We start from the raw sequence: 18,794 nt of genomic DNA on the forward strand, positions 1-18,794 counted from the left end.
ACCAATATTTTCATTCTAATATCTCTTTTAGTTACACCACCCAAGGTTTAGATTAAGTGTGGCAGTTTAACAATGATTATTCATACTTAGCTTACATAAAAACCAACAACAACTAAGGAAGTTTTATTTGTCCACAATTTCAGGTTGGGTCTCTTCCAGGTATTCTTAAAGTCTCCCTACCAACTATCAACTTTTCTTTTCCTCCCTCCTGTTGGTTTTCTTTTTCTTCTTTTCTTTTACTTTAGTGATCATGTCTTAGCTCATAGTCTATGCTCCTAGGATTCTAAGACTCTACTAATACTGTTAAATGAAGGCTCTCCTGTCTCCCTGCTGCAGTTCCCTCTTAAATAAGTTGCCTTTGTTTTGTGCTGTCTCATTCAACTAGGTTATGCCAAGGGCATGAGCAGGAATGTGATGAGGAACATAAAACTGACCTTCACAAGCACTCTGGCCTAAAGGCACCTACAGGACTGTCAACCTCCATTTAGACAGTGAAGGCATGCATAGAAATAACATAAGCTGCCACATCCCTCTGTGGTCACTGTAAAATCTAGCTTTCTGAAAACAGAGTAAAACTGGTCTATGTTAAACAACTCAGCTAAACCACATAACATGGCATTAATATAGTTGGGATTTTTGTTTTCACTTTCCCATATATGCAAATTGTAGTTTTAAAACTAGGATTCCATTAGCTAAAACTCTTAACCCATGTAAGGTAGATGTCTCCTGTCTGAGCAGCAATGTTCTTAAGAAAGTTTGCAAGAAATCCTCACGTTTGACCTTTGAGTTTTGACACTACTTGGGAAATGGTAGTTAACACATTCCCTGCATTTTCATAATATGAATTTTTTATGACAGTTATTTTTATGTTAATATATAAAGATTATTTTTTGCTATTTGAAGATTTAAACTCATAAAAACAGAAGACATCAATTATCAGTGTTAGAAGGCCAGAAATGTGGCTTTTACATCATAAAAGGCAAGGTTCTCTGAATACTCATCAATTAATGTCATATAGTTACTTATAAACACTTGTATATTTAAATGTACAAATTAACATATACAAGCTTATACAGTTCTAAATATTCATCAGTTGATGTTATGTGGTTACTTATAAATACTCATATATTTAAATATTTAATACATGCAAACATACAGAAGCCACCAAATAGCTTTTTATTCAAGAACTAAAAACAGAAAGGGGTTTTCCAAAAGGAAACCACTGCTCTTTATTAAGTAACCATCAGTGCATTTTCTTATCCCATCAACTGTCTCTCCAGTAACCCCCTCCTGCTTCAAGTTTCTGTCTCTGATCACTAGATTCCTAAACAACAGGAGAGGAAAAGAAAAGAAGAGGGCCACAGTCAGGGAAGCCAAGAGATAGTTGTATATTTTAAAACAGCATGCATATAATGTGATTTCCAACATAAAAGGAAAAGGAACCTTCTGGGTCAGAAGAGGTCACTTACCTGCTGCTCCTGTGCTCTAGCAGCACCAAGTTCTGAGAGTGACATGGTGAGCTTCTCTTGCTGTTCTGATAGGTACCTCTGGTAGAGACTTAGAAGTTCTTGGCATTCTCTATACTGTAGCTGAAGAGGTGAGATTGCAAATTAAGGAGAAAAAACTGGTTCATATACAGATTTCAATAAAGAAGACAAAAGCAGAAATACAACAACATTTGGTCAGAGGCAGTGAGTATGGGGTCATCAGATAAAAGCAGTGTATCTGTCCAGTCACAAAGCAATAATTTTAATAAATAAAGTAGCACTGAAGCCAGGTAGTGGTGACACACACCCTTAATCCCAGCACTTAGGAGGCAGAGGCAGTGGATCTCTGTGAGTTCTCCAAAGTTACACAGAGAAATCCTGTCTCAAAAAACCAAAACCAAACAACAACAACAAGAAGAATGTAGATCTGGCCATCCCAGTGAAGAGACATTTCTCTTAGTTCTTTGCAGAGTTATGCAAAGGAACGCCTATCACATTATGTAAACAAGCAAAATGAAGCAGAGCATAGACTGTATGACTGCAATCCCATGTGCCCAAGGATGGACTGGGCAAAAGAGTCAGACATAGAAAGAAGGAAAAGGGAAAAGGAAAAAAGAGGAGAAAGAAAAGATAAGGTATGAAAAGGGAAGAGAAGGAAAGGAAAGGAAAATATAAGAAACCAATGATTTAAATTTAAGAGTTAAAATTATAACAATCTCAGACCTGACACAGCAAACACCACAGGAACATATACAGGGGAAGGAACTGTTGAGCAAGTGAGCCAGAGACAGAGACCAATGAGGGTCCAGACATGAATCTGGGACCTTCAAGGGAGTAAGTAGCCAGGAACTCCATGGGTCTGGGCATGAGTCTAAGACCTCCAATGGAACTAGGCCTGAGCTAGGACCTCTGCTGGTCTGGGCATGAATCTGGGACCTTCAATGGAGTAGGCAAAACCCAGAGATCTCTAAGGGTCCAGGTATGAGTCTGGGACCTCAGAGGGAGTAGGCCTGAGCCAGGACCTTTGTGGGTCCAGGCGTTGGTCTGGGACATCAAAGGGAATAGGAAGGAACCAGAAACCTCTGTGGGTTTAAGCCTGAGTCCGGGATCTCTGAGGGAGTAAGCCTGAGCCAGGTCCTCTGCTGGTCTGGGCATACCCAAGCCTGGGAACTCTGAGGGAGTAGAAAAGAGTCAAAGACCTTTGCAGGACCAATTCTAAGCCAGGGACCTAGGAAGGATTGGATCCAGACCAGGATTTACAGAAACAGATTAAAGCCAGTAATAGGCCAAAGTAGGGTTGAGGCAACTAACTCCACCTTGGGCTGGGGCAGGCCTGGGGCAACCAATTCCACAGGAGTGAGACTGAACCAGAGGCCTAGGCCAGAGTAGGCCTGAGAAAGCTAGCTCCATGGGAGCAGGAGTGAATCCAGTCCAGGGACAGTGGTGGACCAGAACTAAGCCAGCAACCTGGGACTGAACAGACCTGAGACAGCAAACTCCACAGAGAATGCTCACCAAAATCCCAGCAAAATTCTTCACAGACCTTGAAAGAATGGTACTCAACTTCATATGAAAAAGCAAAAGACCCAGGATAGCCAAAACAATCCTGTGCAATAAAAGAACTTCTGGGGGCATTACAATCTCTGACTTCAAATTCTAGTACAGAGCTACAGTACTGAAAACAGCCTAGTATTGGCATAAAAACAGACAGGAGGACCAATGGAACCAAATTGAAGACTCAGATATTAATCCACACACCTTTGAACACCTGATTTTTGACAAAAAACATAAAAAAATCAAATGGAAAAAAGAAAGCATATTTAACAAATGGTGCTAGCATAACTGGATATCGGCATGTAGAAGAAAAAATAGGCCCATATCTATCACCATGCACAAAACTCAAATCCAAATGGATCAAACACTTCAACATAAAGCCAGCCACACTGAACCTCAAATAAGAGAAAGTGGGAAGTACACTTGAACGCATTGGCACAGGAGACCACTCCCTAAATATAACCCCAGCAGCACAGACACTTAAACAATTAATAAATGGTACCTCCTAAAAAACTGAAAAGCTTCGTTAAAGCAAAGGACATGGTCAGTAAGACAAAATGTCAGCCTAGAGAATGGAAAAAGATCTTCACTAACTCCACATCAGACAGAGGTCTGATCTCCAAAATATACAAAGAACTCAAAAAAAAAAAACAAAACCAAAAACTGGTCATCAAAAGAACACATAATCCAATAAAAAAAAATGGAATACAGACCTAAACAGAGAACTCTCAATAGAGGAATCTAAAATGGCTGAAAGACACTTAAGGAAATGTTTAACACCCTTAGTCATCAGAGAAATGCAAATCAAACCAACTCTGAGAATCCATCTTACACCGGTATGAATGGCCAAGATCAAAAACACTGATGATAACTTATCCTGGAGAGGTTGTGGGGAAAAGGGAACACTTCTGCATTGCTGGTGGGAATGCAAGCTGGTACAGTCCCTTTGGATCAGTATGGTGATTTCTCTGAAATTTAGGAAACAACCTTCCTCAAGACCCAGTAATACCAATTTTGGATATATATCCAAAGGATGCTCAGTCATGCCACAAGGACATATATTCAACTATGTTCATAGTAGCATTGTTTGTCATAGCCGGAACCTGGAAACAACCTAAACGCCCCACGACCAAAGAATGGATAAGGAAAATGTGGTACATTTACACAATGGAGTACTACATAGCAGAAAAAAATAACTACAAGTGGATGGAGCTAGAAAACATCATTTTGAGTGAGGCAACCCATACCCAGAAAGACAATTATCACATGTACTCACTCATAAGTGGTTTTTAAACATAAAGAAAACCAGCCCACAAATCACAATCCCAGCATACCTAGACAACAATGAGGACCCTAAGAATGACATACATAGATCTACATAGGAAGTAGAAAAAGACAAGATCTCCTGAAGTAAATTGGGAGCATGGGGACTTTGGGAGAGGGTTGAAGTGGAGGGGAAAGGCAAGGAGGGGAGCAGAGAAAAATCAATAAACAAAAAAAAACCCTATAAAAATCTCAGAAGAAATCATACAAGTGCTTCTTTGTGACTTTGAATTAAGAAACCGCAAAAAAATGCCTCAAAATGAAATATGTTGATATTGTATGTATGGTAAAGAATTAATATTCAGAATATATAAACAGCTCCGATAACTAAACATAAATAATATTAATCTAATTTTAAAAACTGTCAAAGGCTGAGGCAATCTGCAAAAGGAAATATGTAGATGACCAAGCAAGTCAAAGAAGCTAACCACAACTGGATATCGGGGAGAAAGGTAAATCAAATGCACTAGGAGAAAGGACTTTATATCCAGTAGGACAGCCTTAATCAAAGACTCATGAGCCGGGCGGTGGTGGCGCACGCCTTTAATCCCAGCACTCAGGAGGCAGAGGCAGGCGGATCTCTGTGAGTTCGAGACCAGCCTGGTCTACAGAGCTAGTTCCAGGACAGGCTCCAAAGCCACAGAGAAACCCTGTCTCGAAAAACAAAAAAAAGAAAAAGAAAAAAAAAAGACTCATGAAGGCAAGTCTAACAAGGACATACTCAAGTGGAACCTTCCAGGCTATCTAACAGGCATGTAAATGTACCACTACTTTGAAAAACAAATTAGTAGTATTTTAAAGTGTGAATTTACTACGTAATCCAATATATCTCATCATCCAGGAAAGAAATTTTAAAAAGCCTAAACAAAAAAACTCATACATGGCATCTTCAGAGCAGCCCTGCTTATAGTAGTTTAGAAGCAACAAGAACCTTAATAATGTCCATCAATTTATCAACAGAGCACTATCTATAAAATAGAACATCTTTTGATCATAAATAAATGAGGAATTGTTACATAAAACAAACCTTGAAAATATCATGTCATGAAAAAGAGTACTTACATAGAGTAGATATCATATGCATTTATTTTTTTTATTTTTTTAACATAACTATTTTTTTTTATTGAGAAAAGAAAAAAAAAGTTTCCCCATCCTCCCAGCCTCCCATTTCCCTCCCCTTCCTCCCACCCTTCTCCCCTTCCCCCTACTCCTCTCCCCCTCCCTCTCCAGTCCAAAGAGCAGTCAGAGTTCCCTGCCCTGTGGAAAGACCAAGGTCCTCCCCCCTCCGTCCATGTCTAGGAAGGTGAACATCCAAACTGGCTAGGCTCCCTACTTCATGTTCTGGCTTTGTGGGAGCCTAGCCAGTTTGGATGTTCACCTTCATAAGCATTTATTTTTATGAGAAGTCAAGAATAGTCAAGTCAAACAAGGAAGTAGATCAGTGTTGCTAAGACTGGAGGAGAGGAGCTTGGGCAATGGGTGCAGGTTTGGAACTAGGTTTTGGAGTGAGATAATGGCAGTGTTGTTACTCGGGAAAATGTCATTTACTTGTACACTTGGAAATGTCAGATTTTTATGTAAACATTATCTTAATGATTATTTTGCCTATTTTATACATTAAGTTCCTAACTCTATTAAGCATAAAGGGATTATACTTTGAATTTTTGTCTTGTTTTGCATGTTAATAATCACATCACTAATACTGTTACCAGGAATTTTCTGCTGTGCTCCTTCCCCCCCCCCCCCCCACAGCTCCTAGCATGTGAAGAATGCTCAATGTAAACACACTAAGTCCAACTTCATAGGTCAGACACCTCCCAGCTTCTTAATGTTCTCCCTTCTTAATTTTCTCCCTTTTCCTCAGATCATTTCTGAATCTCCCTCTCAGCACTTATTTAGGTATGCTGTTGGCATAAGAATTACTGTCCAATGGGATTACTCTATACATATACTTCTACACCAGATCATCATGATTAAGAACAGGGATAATATTTCTTAAATGTCAAAAATTGTAACTAGTTTCAATATTCCTTAACATTTTCATAACCTAATCATTGCTTCTGGGCAGATTCCTGTTCTAATAACTTTTGCCAATCATAACTGCATAAATAACCAACTGCTTCATTATTCTGGTTATTAACCTTTAACAAAAAGGAGCCCAAGATGGCTTATAAGAGAAGACTGGCTCACAGTGAAAGGCCAGGTCACTGAGCTTATAGAATACATTAATTCCAAGAGCTTACTGAATACTTAGCATCTGAAACAATAGCAGAAATAACAGAGGAAGAACAGTGGTCTAAATAAGGTAATAGTTTCTAATGTTAATCTATGTTGGATTCCTGTGGTTTTACATTTCTGGTTTTGTGTGTGTGTGTGTGTGTGTGTGTGTGTGTGTGTGTGTGTGTAAACTTCAAGAGACACAAATGATTTGTTTGGTCCCAAGGTGTTTGTGACAGCTATTATGAATACAAAACGTTTTTATTCTAGCTGATACCATAGGCAATAATATTTATAATAGATGAATGTCTAGTCACAGAATACAAATTTTATTCTGGTAAAAAGCAAGCACAATTACACAGACTATGAGTTAACGTCAGCATTTGACATGAGATATAGACATTAAATACATGCCATGTGGCAGTGTGGTGTTTTGACTAAAAATGGCCCCCACAGGCTTATAGGGAATGGCACTATAAGGAGGTGTGGCCTTGTTGGAGAAGTGCCTTTGCTGGAAGAAGTGCATCATTAACAGGTGGGTTTTGAGGTCTCAAATGTTCAAGCCAGGTCTAGTGTGACATTCACTTCCTGCTGCCTGCCAATTGAGATATAGAACTCTTAGCTCCTTCTCCAGCACCACATCTACCTGCAGACTGCCATGCTTCCATCATGTCTGAAATTGTCAGCCAGTTCCACTTGTATTTTGTAAGCAGCAGGATATAAAAATGTATAGTCTTACATTTAGTTTTTAAATCTCTTTCTTGATTTTACAAGATTTGAGAATGACCCATATTTCCTTTTCCCTAGCATAGTGAGACTTTAGCCCTGTACCTGGAGTGAGATCTTAGGAAAATCCAAGTAAAAGTCTTCTTCACTGAAGGGAGGACTTACTTACCTGAATCTTGGTTATGTAACTGAAAAGGATGTACTAGATATAAGAGATGAAACCTGAGAAAAAGGTGTACAACAAACCATGAAACAAATAGGCATGCTGCAGCATGGCTAACCACCGTGTAGAAGTGAGAAAAGCAACCAGTTACCACAGTCTGTAGTGAAGAATGAGGTCCTCACAAATGACCTACAACAGTAGCAACTTGTATTGAGTAAGATCCCATTGAAATCTAAACAACTAAGCCAATCAGGTGAAGAGGCTACAGTGAACGATTTCTTCCAGCAGCATAAAGACTTAACATGAAAATGGACCACACAGAAAAGGAAAATGAAGCCTCTGAGTAGAATGAATATGGTGGCACATGAAACAGTAAGGACTCTGAGGTGGGGAAACTAAAGACCAGATAAGATGGCCTAGCGGGCTGCCAAAATGAAAAGATACTGTAACTCGAACTCTCTCTCTGGTCCAGCAAAATCCACTGCCATCACCCACCTTAGCCTCTACTCTGATGTTGGGAATACCACTTGATCTGGTACTGAGTATCTGCCTTCTTACAGATAAAGTCAAGAGAAAAGATTCATCATTAAAGGAGAAACCAGGCAGAATAGCCAAGATTGCTTTATTTCAGCCACACACCACAGAAAAAAGATTGCAACTCCTCCGGGGACTTCAGGGAGCCCACGCACCACCCTCTTTCCCCAGGGGTGGTTCCACAGAAGAGGGAGTGAAAGCCAGGAACTGAATCCCCACTTTTACTCCCTCCTCTGTGCTTATGATCATCACTGGAAGCTTCATGAGAAGAAGCTTCACTCCACTTAACATTAAGATATCCCTGTTTGCAAGAGTAGGATAGGAAGCTAATCAAAACTGAAGAAGTTTACTGTTCCAGCAGCAGAATGGAAGTCACCAGGAAAGCCTCTGCCTTTATCAGGTGGTAATGATTTTTACAGGTGATTAAGCTTCCATCCCCTCCCAGCAATAAAGAGGTGCTTATTCCCATGTGCCAAAAAATGTATAGGAAGGACCCTGAACTTTCAAATGCAATGCAGAACCTCTTCTTTTCCATTGGTGTGATATCAGAAAGGTATACTAAAAAAAAGAGGATTTAAATAGGACTATAATACAATATTTCAATTGCCCATAACACAGTTATCATATGCCATACCAAGAGCCAAGAAAATATCAATTCAATGAGAAAAGAAAATCAACCGGTATCAATACTGAAAAAACCCAGATGTTAGATAAGAATTTTATTGTTTACTGCAAAGGACTTTAAACTGGTCATCCTGAAATGTTTCAATATGTATGCTTCAAACAAATGAAAAATTAGAATGCCTCAGAAAAGAAACAGCAAATACAGAAAAATTAAATTGAAAATTAGAAACTGAAAATTATAATAATCAAAATAAAATGCCCTCTGCAAGGACTCAATAAAATAAAAGACATGGGAAAACTAATGACGTTGAAAATACAATACACAGTACACCTCCTGAACAGCAGAGAGAAAACAGATGAAAAAAGAAAATAAACATAGCCTATAGGAACTATGGCAACATAACAAAAGATTCACCTGAGTGCCACTTCAATACCAGAAAGAGAGCACAAGGAAGGGGAAAGAAGAGCATTCAAAGATGTAACAGCTGAAAGTTGAGCAAACCCTGAACAGAATTAACTCCTAAAAATCCATGTCAAGAAACATCATTGTCAAATTCTGAACGCAAAAGACAGAAGTTTGGGGAAAGAATGTGAAGGAGGGGGAAAGAGAAATAATCTTGAGAGCAAGGTGGAAGTCATACCCAATAAAGGGAAAATGATAAATGACAAGGGTCTCATTATGAAACATGGATATTGGAAGACAGCAGCATGTTTTTTGTTTTTTGTTTTTTTTTTTTTTTCATGTGGGGATACTAAAGACCAGACAAGATGGCCTAGCGGGCTGCCAAAATGAAAAGATATTGTAACTCTCTCTCTCTCTCTGGTCCAGCAAAATCCACTGCCATCACCCACCTTAGCCTCTACTCTGATGTTGGGAATACCACTTGATCTGGTACTGAGTATTTGCCTTCTTACAGATAAAGTCAAGAGAAAAGATTCATCATTAAAGGAGAAACCAGGCAGAAAGAACTGTCTGTCTAGATTTGGATATTCAGCAAATATATCTTTCTGACATGGATAAATCAAGGAATTCTCAAATGAAGGATACCTACAAGAATTCATTGTTATCTAGTATAAAGGACTAAAGAGGGCTCTAAGCAAGAAGAAAATGATAAAGGGCTGAATTTTAAAATATCATGGAGGAATGAAAAACAAAAATAACCCAACTCCAGACAGACAAAACTACTTGCTTTCTTGTCTTGAGTTTTGTAAATTATATGTGACAGACAAAACATGTAAAACTTTAACACTGAGAGATGAAAGAAAAGAACAAAAAAATCTTAACAACCTTGGAGAGAAACAAACAAAAGCAACTTATTTTTAAGTACATCCTATTTTTATTAAGGCAGATGGCTTTTATGTACTTGAAGCTTTTAAAATCACATTTTATTCATTTACAACTGGGTGTGCACATGCATGTGTGTGCAAATACGTGTGGGTGCCTGCGTGTGGAGGAGTGCCTGGGTGGAGATCAGAGAACAACGTGTAGGAGTTAGCTCATTATTTCCACTTTGTGTATCCTGGGAATTGAACTCAGATCGCCAGTGTTGGTAACAGGTCGCCTAGCCAGCTGAGCCAGCCAGCCAGCCCCAGTATATTATTACCTCACATTGTGGTATCTGCTCAGTGTTAAATAAGTGCATCAACAGGTGACTGTCCGCCTATGTTCCTCTTCTAGTTCAGGACATTCTTTAGATTAGGCCATCTTTACCCTCTGTAACTTCTGGCTACTGGCCTACTAAGTGCACTCTAAGCACAACCCTTTTCAAATAGTGCTTGCCGTTTACATAGTCAATATGCTTCTCCTTTCTATTATCACTAAAATTCTGAAGAGATTAACACACATGCCTAATCTCTATTTCAGCATTTCCAATTGAACATGTGGCCAGCCTCAGTCTACTCAAACCACATCTTGAAAAGTATTCTCTAATTTAAAATGCATCAATTTGATTTCAATTTCTATCTTACTTGCTAATCACTGACTCCTTCTTCAAAGGACCTTTGCCTTCGTTTTTTAGTTGCTGACCATTCCTGCTGCTTCTGCTTACACTCTGTTCTGTTCTTAATCTTGTTCATTGGCTTCCTTCCATGCGCACATCATCAAATGCAGAAAATCTCTCCTATAATTAAGCCTATCCAGTTAAATCAGTAAAAATGATCTTTCACTCTCCAGTAGTTTCAGACTCAGTATATATGCCAGTGACTCCAAATATTATTTCTTAACTACCCAAGAAAGCAGAATGACAGAGGTGCCATGGTGGTAGGACTATGATCTAGTACTGTTTACAAACATACACGGCAAAATAGATTTTATAAAATGCAATAAAACAATTCACTATTCATTTCAACCTTCAATTTCTCTGATCAATTTCAAATTAAAATGTTGATTTTACCTTTAAATTAAAAATGTTGATGTTCAAAAAGGCAAATAATCTTCTCAACAAGGGCTAGATGTTAATAACTAATACTCCCTTATAATACACCAGGTCTCAAAAAAATGAATATTGAATATCGTTGTGCTGGCACATGTGAGTACCTACATTTCAGTTTCATAGAAGGATGAGGGTGGATGCAATACCACTGCATGTGGGGAGTAAGGCATTATTGCTGGGCTACTTCCTAGAGTAAAGAGTGGGAATCTTCTGTCTTCAAAAATTGAGAGAGAAGTTTTAAATGTATGTGTTAGTTCAACTGCATGTTAAATCTTCTCTCTTAAGTAGCAGGAGCCAGTAATAATTTAGGTAAAAACATGTATTTCCTAAAATATAGACAATCCCACAATTGAATGCCCAATGTTGACAATTCATAAGAGATCAACAAAAGTGAAATGCAAGGCCTACTGTTGTCCTGGCACTAAGTGACAGAAAGGTTACTCTCCGGCTAAGAATTGTTCTGGATTATGTTTTCTTATTAAAAAAATATTTAGATTACAAAATTAAACAAATAAAAGCAACACTGCATAATTTAGCTGTCATTCTCTACCAAATTACTTATAACTGTAGCCATAAAATGATAATAATTTGCCATATGTGCAGCTGCAAAGCTAAGAAAAGCACTGGTCAGTACAACACAAAATGTGAACCTATTACCCCCCCTACTGTCCATGAAACTGAATTGCAATAAAATAAAGTTTTATTTCTCCAATAAGACAGGAAAAGAGTTCTGTTTTAACACTGCTTTAGAATACACAAATTTGTGACGAACTTGGGTATGATACATGCATAATGTGAGTATCACTGTGACAGACACAAGGTACAGGTGGAAAACTACAACTTAATGCAAAATTGCTAAAATAAAAAACATGTGCCCTGAGCCTCAAGCCTCACACACCTGCCAGCACTCACTGTCCACTTGTGTGTCAACACACACACACACACACACACACACACACACACTACAGCTTTCATAATGAAACATAGTTTCATTAGCCTCCCTCTACTGTTACCTACATAAGTTTTGTGTAATCCTTTCAGTGTTTTCAAAATAGTGTGCTACAGGTAAAGCACCCTACTTATTATAGCATTTAACATGACACAGAGGAAGAAAGATGAGAATGCCTCACTGAGGTACCAAGTCATGTGGCTAAACATAGATAAGAATTATGGGTTAAGTTGTAAGAGCTAGTTAATAATAAGCCTGAGCTAATAGGTCAAACAGTTTATAATTAATATAAGCCTCTGTGTGTTTTGATGGGACTGAAAAGCTGCAGGACTCGGCAGGACTGAAATTTCCATCTACAAATATGTGCAAAACTGCACTGCCAATTTTATTAAGTTTATTTTTTTCACTTTTTAAGAGGTTTTATTAGTAATTTTTGAGTGTTGGGGCCCTAAACTCACTTGCCCAAGTATCTTGTGTTGTCTTACCACACAATTTTGCATTATATAATGATTTTCAGAAATCCCTGTGTGTGCATATATATATACGTGTGCTTGTGCATGCTTATGGAAGAGCTGACTGTATAACCTGTATAACAATAAAATTTTATTAAATCTATCCTATTAACATGTGGGACTAAAGCATTTATAAATATCAAAATCATATAAATTTTTGGATATAGTATCATTATATAGTCTATTTTAACCTTAAATTCTCAATCTTCCACCTTCAGACTCCCAAGTACTGAGATTCAGGAATGACTAGCCCAGCTAGCTTAAAATGTTTAATGTGTCTACTTCTTTTATCACCATTTCCCTATTGTCTCCATTTAAATAGGCTCTTTCCTAAGTTACAGATCTTCACAAAAATTTAGGAGTAAATATTTATCTATGTGCATAAACTACAATAAAACACAGTCAAGTTCCTTTTTAAAAAATGTTTTTCCAATTCACTATTTCCCATTCAATACCCTATTGACTATGGCACATGGTCCTGTTCTAATTTTACTATGAAGACCTCTTCAGATGTGAAGTAAAGGTCTGAAATGAGGAAAAGTTTCTGCTAAATAAAAAAATAGGATCTTTTAAATTAAAATACCTGAAGTAAGTTTCTCTGGTATATAAAATATAAGTACCATCTACAATGGTATTAATAATTTCTGTGATAGGCAGAGTTGAAGTAATCAGCTAGCTTATTATATGGTAAGAGAAGAGATACTGTGGAGACAGGGTGAAATGACATGTCTGGTCTCACAAAAATGAATATGAAGAATGGGCAATGTATTAGAATGAGGAAAGTATGGTTGTAAAGATCCTGAAAAAGGAGAGAGACCTGGGTGTGAATCCAGCTTTTTTTTGACAGCTTCCATGTCACTGTGCTCACAATACCAAATCTTCTCAGTAATTTTTCTTAGAACCAAGGATAAAAGGCCTGCTCTAGAGATGAGAAAATATAAAGTGGTCCCATTAAGCCTATGCTTTAAAGGAACTCAAATATTACCTGTGGTGTTTTGATTGAAAATGGCTCACACAGACATATAATTGAATAGTTTTGCACATGATGGCTGTTTAGGAAGAATTAGGGGGTGTAGTTTTGGTGGGTGAGTGATGTGGGATGTCCTTCTGTATGTGTTGCTTTTATTGGATAAGGAATAAAGAAGCTTCCTTTGGCCTGTGATAGGGCAGAATAGAGCTGGGCGGGAAAACTAAACTGAATGCTGGGAGAAAGAAGGCGGAGTCAGTGAGAAGCCATGTAGTAGCCGCTGAAGACAGATGCACAGGAACCTTGCCAGTAAACCATAATAATGATAATCCATAAAATAATAGAAATGGGTTAATTTAAGAAATAAGAGCTAGCTAGCAATATTCTTAAGCTATTGGCCAAGCAGTGTTTTAAATAATATAGTTTCTGTGTGATATTTTAGGAATGAACAAGCATCTTCTGACAATAAAGGAGGTGTGTCTCAGAGGGTGGGTTTTGAGGTCTCAAAATTCTAAACCAGATCTTATTTTTGACACCTTCTCTAACTTGCAGATCAGATGAAATAGCTCAGGTACTACTCCAGTGCCAGCTTACTTGACTGCTGCTATGTTCCCCACCACAACAGTCAGTGACCCAGCCTTTAAAATTGTAAATGAGACCCTAATTAGATGATTCCTTAAATAAAAATAAAAATTTTTGTCTTGTATATGTCATTCAAAATAAAAGATGAAAATGTGATATTAAAAGAGAATGGAGTTTAAAAGAAAATACAATCCAAACATGTTTTCACAAATAAAAAGTACAGTATCTCATAGGTTTTTCATTTTTCCTAAAAGGAAAAAATTTCATTGAGGCAAAAGGGAATTCAAGTTAACCTTTCAGATCTGACAATACTTCATTTAGTTAACAGCTTTTCTCACATGACTTCCTAACTTCCATATTATCAACTTGCTAGAAAAAGAAAAAACAAATTATTTTTCAGAAAGCAGAGAATCTAAAAGTGAATGGGTATCACTAGGTATTATGATATCAAAAGATGGGGTCAGAGTATATTTTGGCTGCTGCTTTGAGAGGTCATCGGTATGTACACTAAGCTGTAGGAAGACTAGAGGGGGGCACCAGTTTAAACCACTATGGAAAGCAACTTTATCATTGAAGTCATAATTTTTATAGAGAATAAGACTGGAAAGCTTTTTTTAAAAAATTAGTTATTTTTGGTTTTTCAATCTTTTATAACATAATGTATATATTTGGATAGTAAAGTGTAGTGATATTTTGTGTTTTAACAAATAAAACTTTCATGAATATCAGAGTGCAGAGTTAAGCCACGTAAGGCCAGGCAGTGGTGGCACACACCTTTAATCCCAGGACTCAGAAGACAGAGGCAGAGGGATCTCTGTTAGTTTAAGGTCACCCTGGGCTACACAAGATTGAATTTTCTAAAAGAGAAACAGAGCTCACACAAAGGTGATCTCAGTAGTTAGGATCCCATGCCTTTAACCCCAGCACGAGGTAGGTGGAGACAAGAGTGATATGCCTGGGCAGAGGGAATACAAGGTGAGAGGAGACAAGAGCTCAGTGGAGTCTGGGGTTTGGTGGAGACAGTTTCAGTCTGGACACTGGTGAAGGTGGAAGGTCTCTCTAATGGCTGGGTACTCTGCTTCTCTGATCCTTCAGCTTTCACCCTCTGACTCCTGGGTTTATTTTTTTAAGATCAATTAGAATTTGTGCAACAGTAAAGTATAAAAATGCTCAAATATTTCTTTTTCAAAAGATGTCTGGAGTAAATTAAAAGTAGCTACATATTAATTTCTCAAAGAGCATATTTTCTTATGTATGTCTATGTACAATATAAGATAATTTCCACATTCATGGGCAGACATTGGCATAGTATAAACCCAGTGATCAAATCAATAAATGCAGGAAAACATCTGATAAAATTCAATGTCTTTACAAATCCTTATCAATCCAGCAAAGAACAAACATACTCCAAGGTCATATACGGAAAGTCCATAGCTAACTCATATTTCATAGCAAAAGGCTGAAAGATTTTCCTCTAAGATCAGGACAAAGCAAGGATGCTTACTCTCAGCACTCTAACTATGTAAGTTCTGTATAAGTTCCAGCCAAAGCAATTAGACAAGAAAAAAATGTTTAAAAAGGGAAAGAAATAAAATTATCTCTGTTAACGGCATGGACTTATAGATATAACCTAAAGGCTCCACCTAACTACCTCATCAAAAGTCCATTATTCTTGGGGAAAAAAAACTGCTAAAATTTGCATGGAACTAGAAAAGAACTCAAACAGCAAAGAGGAAGCCTGTGCAAAAAATTAACAAAACTGGAGGCATTAATCTATACCACTTCAAAATTATTACCAAATTATAACCAGAACCAATATAGCACTATCATACAAAGACTCACTGACTCCATCAACTCAAACTTGCTTGGAGATTTAAGTCTAAGACCCAAATCTATAAAACTAGATAAAAGTATCAGGAAATGTTCCATTGTATTGATCCCAGATAATTACCTGAACACAATTCCAAAAGCAGTTAGGAAAAGTTAAAATATGCAAATCAGACTGCATCAAATTAAAACCCTTAGTCATAGTAAAGAAAACAACGAAGAAACCAAGAAAATCTGTGGACAACAATCTGATAAAAGGCTGATAGGTAAAATTCACAAGAGAGAAGACAAAGAGACGTTTCTCCATGGAGGTTTCACAAATGGCTAACAGATACATGAAAAAGTGTTTCATCAGAGAAATGCTAATTAAAACCACAATGAATTACCCCCTCATATCTGTTAGAGTGGCTTCTATCCAAAAGAACAGACGAGGCAAGCATTTAATTCCAGCACAAGGGAGGCTGAGGGAGGAGGCCTGGTATTTGAGGACAGTTTGGCAAACACACTAAGTTCAAAGCTTGCCTAGGCTACATGGTGAAACCTTGCCTCAAAAAAAGCATGGGATAAAACCGGACTTGCTGAACATAGCGGACAATGAGGACTACTGAGAACTCAAGAACAATGGCAATGGGTTTTTGATCCTACTGCACATACTGGCTTTGTGGGACCCTAGGCAGTTTGGATGCTCACATTACTAGACCTGAATGGAAGTGGGTGGTCCTTGGACTTCCCACAGGTCAGGGAACCCTGATTGCTCTTCAGGCTCATGAGGGAGGGGAACTTGATTGGGGGAGGGGGAGGGAAATGGGAGGCCGTGGCGGGGAGGAGACAGAAATCTTAAATAAATAAATAAATAAATAAATGAACGAACAAAAGATGTCAAGGACTGATAATGCTGTGTAGAAAAGGTAACCCCAAGAACTGCTCTGAAAACGTAAATTATTAATACAGTTATTAGAGCAAGAAGTATGGAAGTTCTTCAAAAAGCTAAAAAGGGGACTAATGTATTATCCAGAAATCCCATTTCTGTACATATAAAATGTCTTAAATCAGTATGTGTAAGAAATACAGACCTGCACTCTTATATTCAGCACTGAACCATTCACAATACCTAAGATATGGAAGTAGTTCAATATCTGAAGAAAATGTAGTCTATATTGTGTAAGAGAATTCTTGTTAGCCTTAAGAAGAAAATTCTGATGTTTGCAACAGGACAGACCTAGACACTACATCAAATAAGCAAGGCACGCATGTGCATACACGTGCGTGCACACACACACATACAGTCACCTACCAAACTCACAGTAGAGACTAAAGTGAAGGTTACCATGGACTAGAGCAGAGACTGTTGATCAGCAAAAGAACTTTAGAGATGTAGCGAGAGAAGTAATACCACACTGTACTTCAGAGTTACTAAGAGATTCCAAATGCTTTAACCACAAAGGACACATATATAAGGAAATAGATTGTTTAATCAATGTGACATCCCACAGTGTAGACACATCAAAATGCTATACTGTACCCAATATACAGATATACAATTCTTAATTGTCAATTAAAAAATTACAGAACAGAAATTCCAGAAACTCACACTTATGTGATATATTTCACTAGTTATTTAAACATTCAAAAAAACCCTGAGAGCTAACATTTTCTTTCTCAATTACATGTAAATGTGCCAAACTCAGACTTTTGGTTATAATAAAGTAAAACACATAGAAAAAAGGTATAATGATGACATCTTCATAAGATTAATCTGAAAGGACTATTTATCAAGTTTTCTGGAAATAATTATACTTCTCATTAATGCATGCATATTATGATAAAATTTAAAATGCCAAGAATCCACAATCTGTTGATAAGATGACTCCTATGACCAAATTATGAGTGACACCTATTACAGACATAAAACATAGCACAGTACTTGAGCACAAGGATGAATCCACATTCAGTACTTTTCCAGACCCATGAGAAAATGGCATTTGAAACTAGGTTTAGGGCCCAGTGATGGTGGCACAAGCCTTTAATCTCAGCACTCAGGAGGCAGAGGCAGGTGGATCTCTGTGAGTTCAAGGCCAGCCTGATCTATAAGAGCTAGTTCCAGGCTCCAAAGCTACAGACAAACCATGTCCCAAAAAAAAAAAAGAAGAAGAAAGGAAGGAAGGAAAGAAAGAAAGAAAGAAAGAAAAGAAAGAAAGAAAGAAAGAAAGAAAAACAAACTAGGTTCAGAACTACTATGATCTACTAATTCTGCAGCCAGGGAACCAGTGAACAACACAAAGCTAAAGCTATTGCTTTGTGGTTTTGTTTTTTATTCAAGAGCAAATTCCTCAGGCTATCCAACAGAGGTACACACCCGCACTTACTATTGATTTTTTTTCCTTTCATGGTAATTATAGTAATTAGAAAAATACCTAAATAAGATTGTCTTTTCCAATGCAAAGTGAAGGATGGATTATTGGAAATGTTTATGGTCAATGGGTGACTAATGTGGTATGTTCCATAAAGGCAATAAGAATAATATAAGTTCATAGTCAATAAAAACTTTCTTTGTGTGTGTGTGTGTGTGTGTGTGTGTGTGTGTGTGTGTTGAGACAGGGTTTCTCTGTACCTTTGGAGCCTGTCCTGGAACTAAACTCTTGTAGACCAGGCTGGTCTCGAACTCACAGAGATCCACCTGACTCTGCCTCCCAAGTGCTGGGATTAAATGCGTGTGTCACCATTGCCTGGCAAAACTTACTTCTTTTGTTCACATTTTACATTTTCATTCTGCTCTCTTGAAAATATAAAAATAAACTAACAAAACATATGGAAAAGTTAATTATATATGGTTTAAACCAGTGGCTCTCAACCTCTGGGTTGTGACCCCTTTGGGGAGGTCACATATTAGATATTAA

The 18,794-nt window shown here is 37.7% G+C and overlaps 1 protein-coding gene across 3 annotated transcripts in view; it reads right to left on the reverse strand.

Moving 5' to 3' along the window:
* Positions 1–18,794, reverse strand: part of LOC121453471 (protein hinderin-like) — a 248,738-nt gene that overhangs the window by 154,807 nt on the left and 75,137 nt on the right. For 2 of the 3 annotated variants that reach the window (XM_041660275.1, XM_041660274.1), the window contains exon 6: positions 1,470–1,597. The exons of the other annotated variant lie outside the window; for it this stretch is intronic. In XM_041660275.1, the coding sequence (XP_041516209.1) occupies positions 1,470–1,597 (128 nt within the window). The remainder of the gene's footprint in view (positions 1–1,469; positions 1,598–18,794) is intronic. 3 annotated transcript variants of the gene reach the window in all.

Source organism: Microtus oregoni, unplaced genomic scaffold (assembly GCF_018167655.1).
Source record: "Microtus oregoni isolate MIOR12 unplaced genomic scaffold, Mior012 000011F_ref0000422, whole genome shotgun sequence".
In the NCBI taxonomy this organism is placed as follows: Eukaryota; Metazoa; Chordata; class Mammalia; order Rodentia; family Cricetidae; genus Microtus; species Microtus oregoni.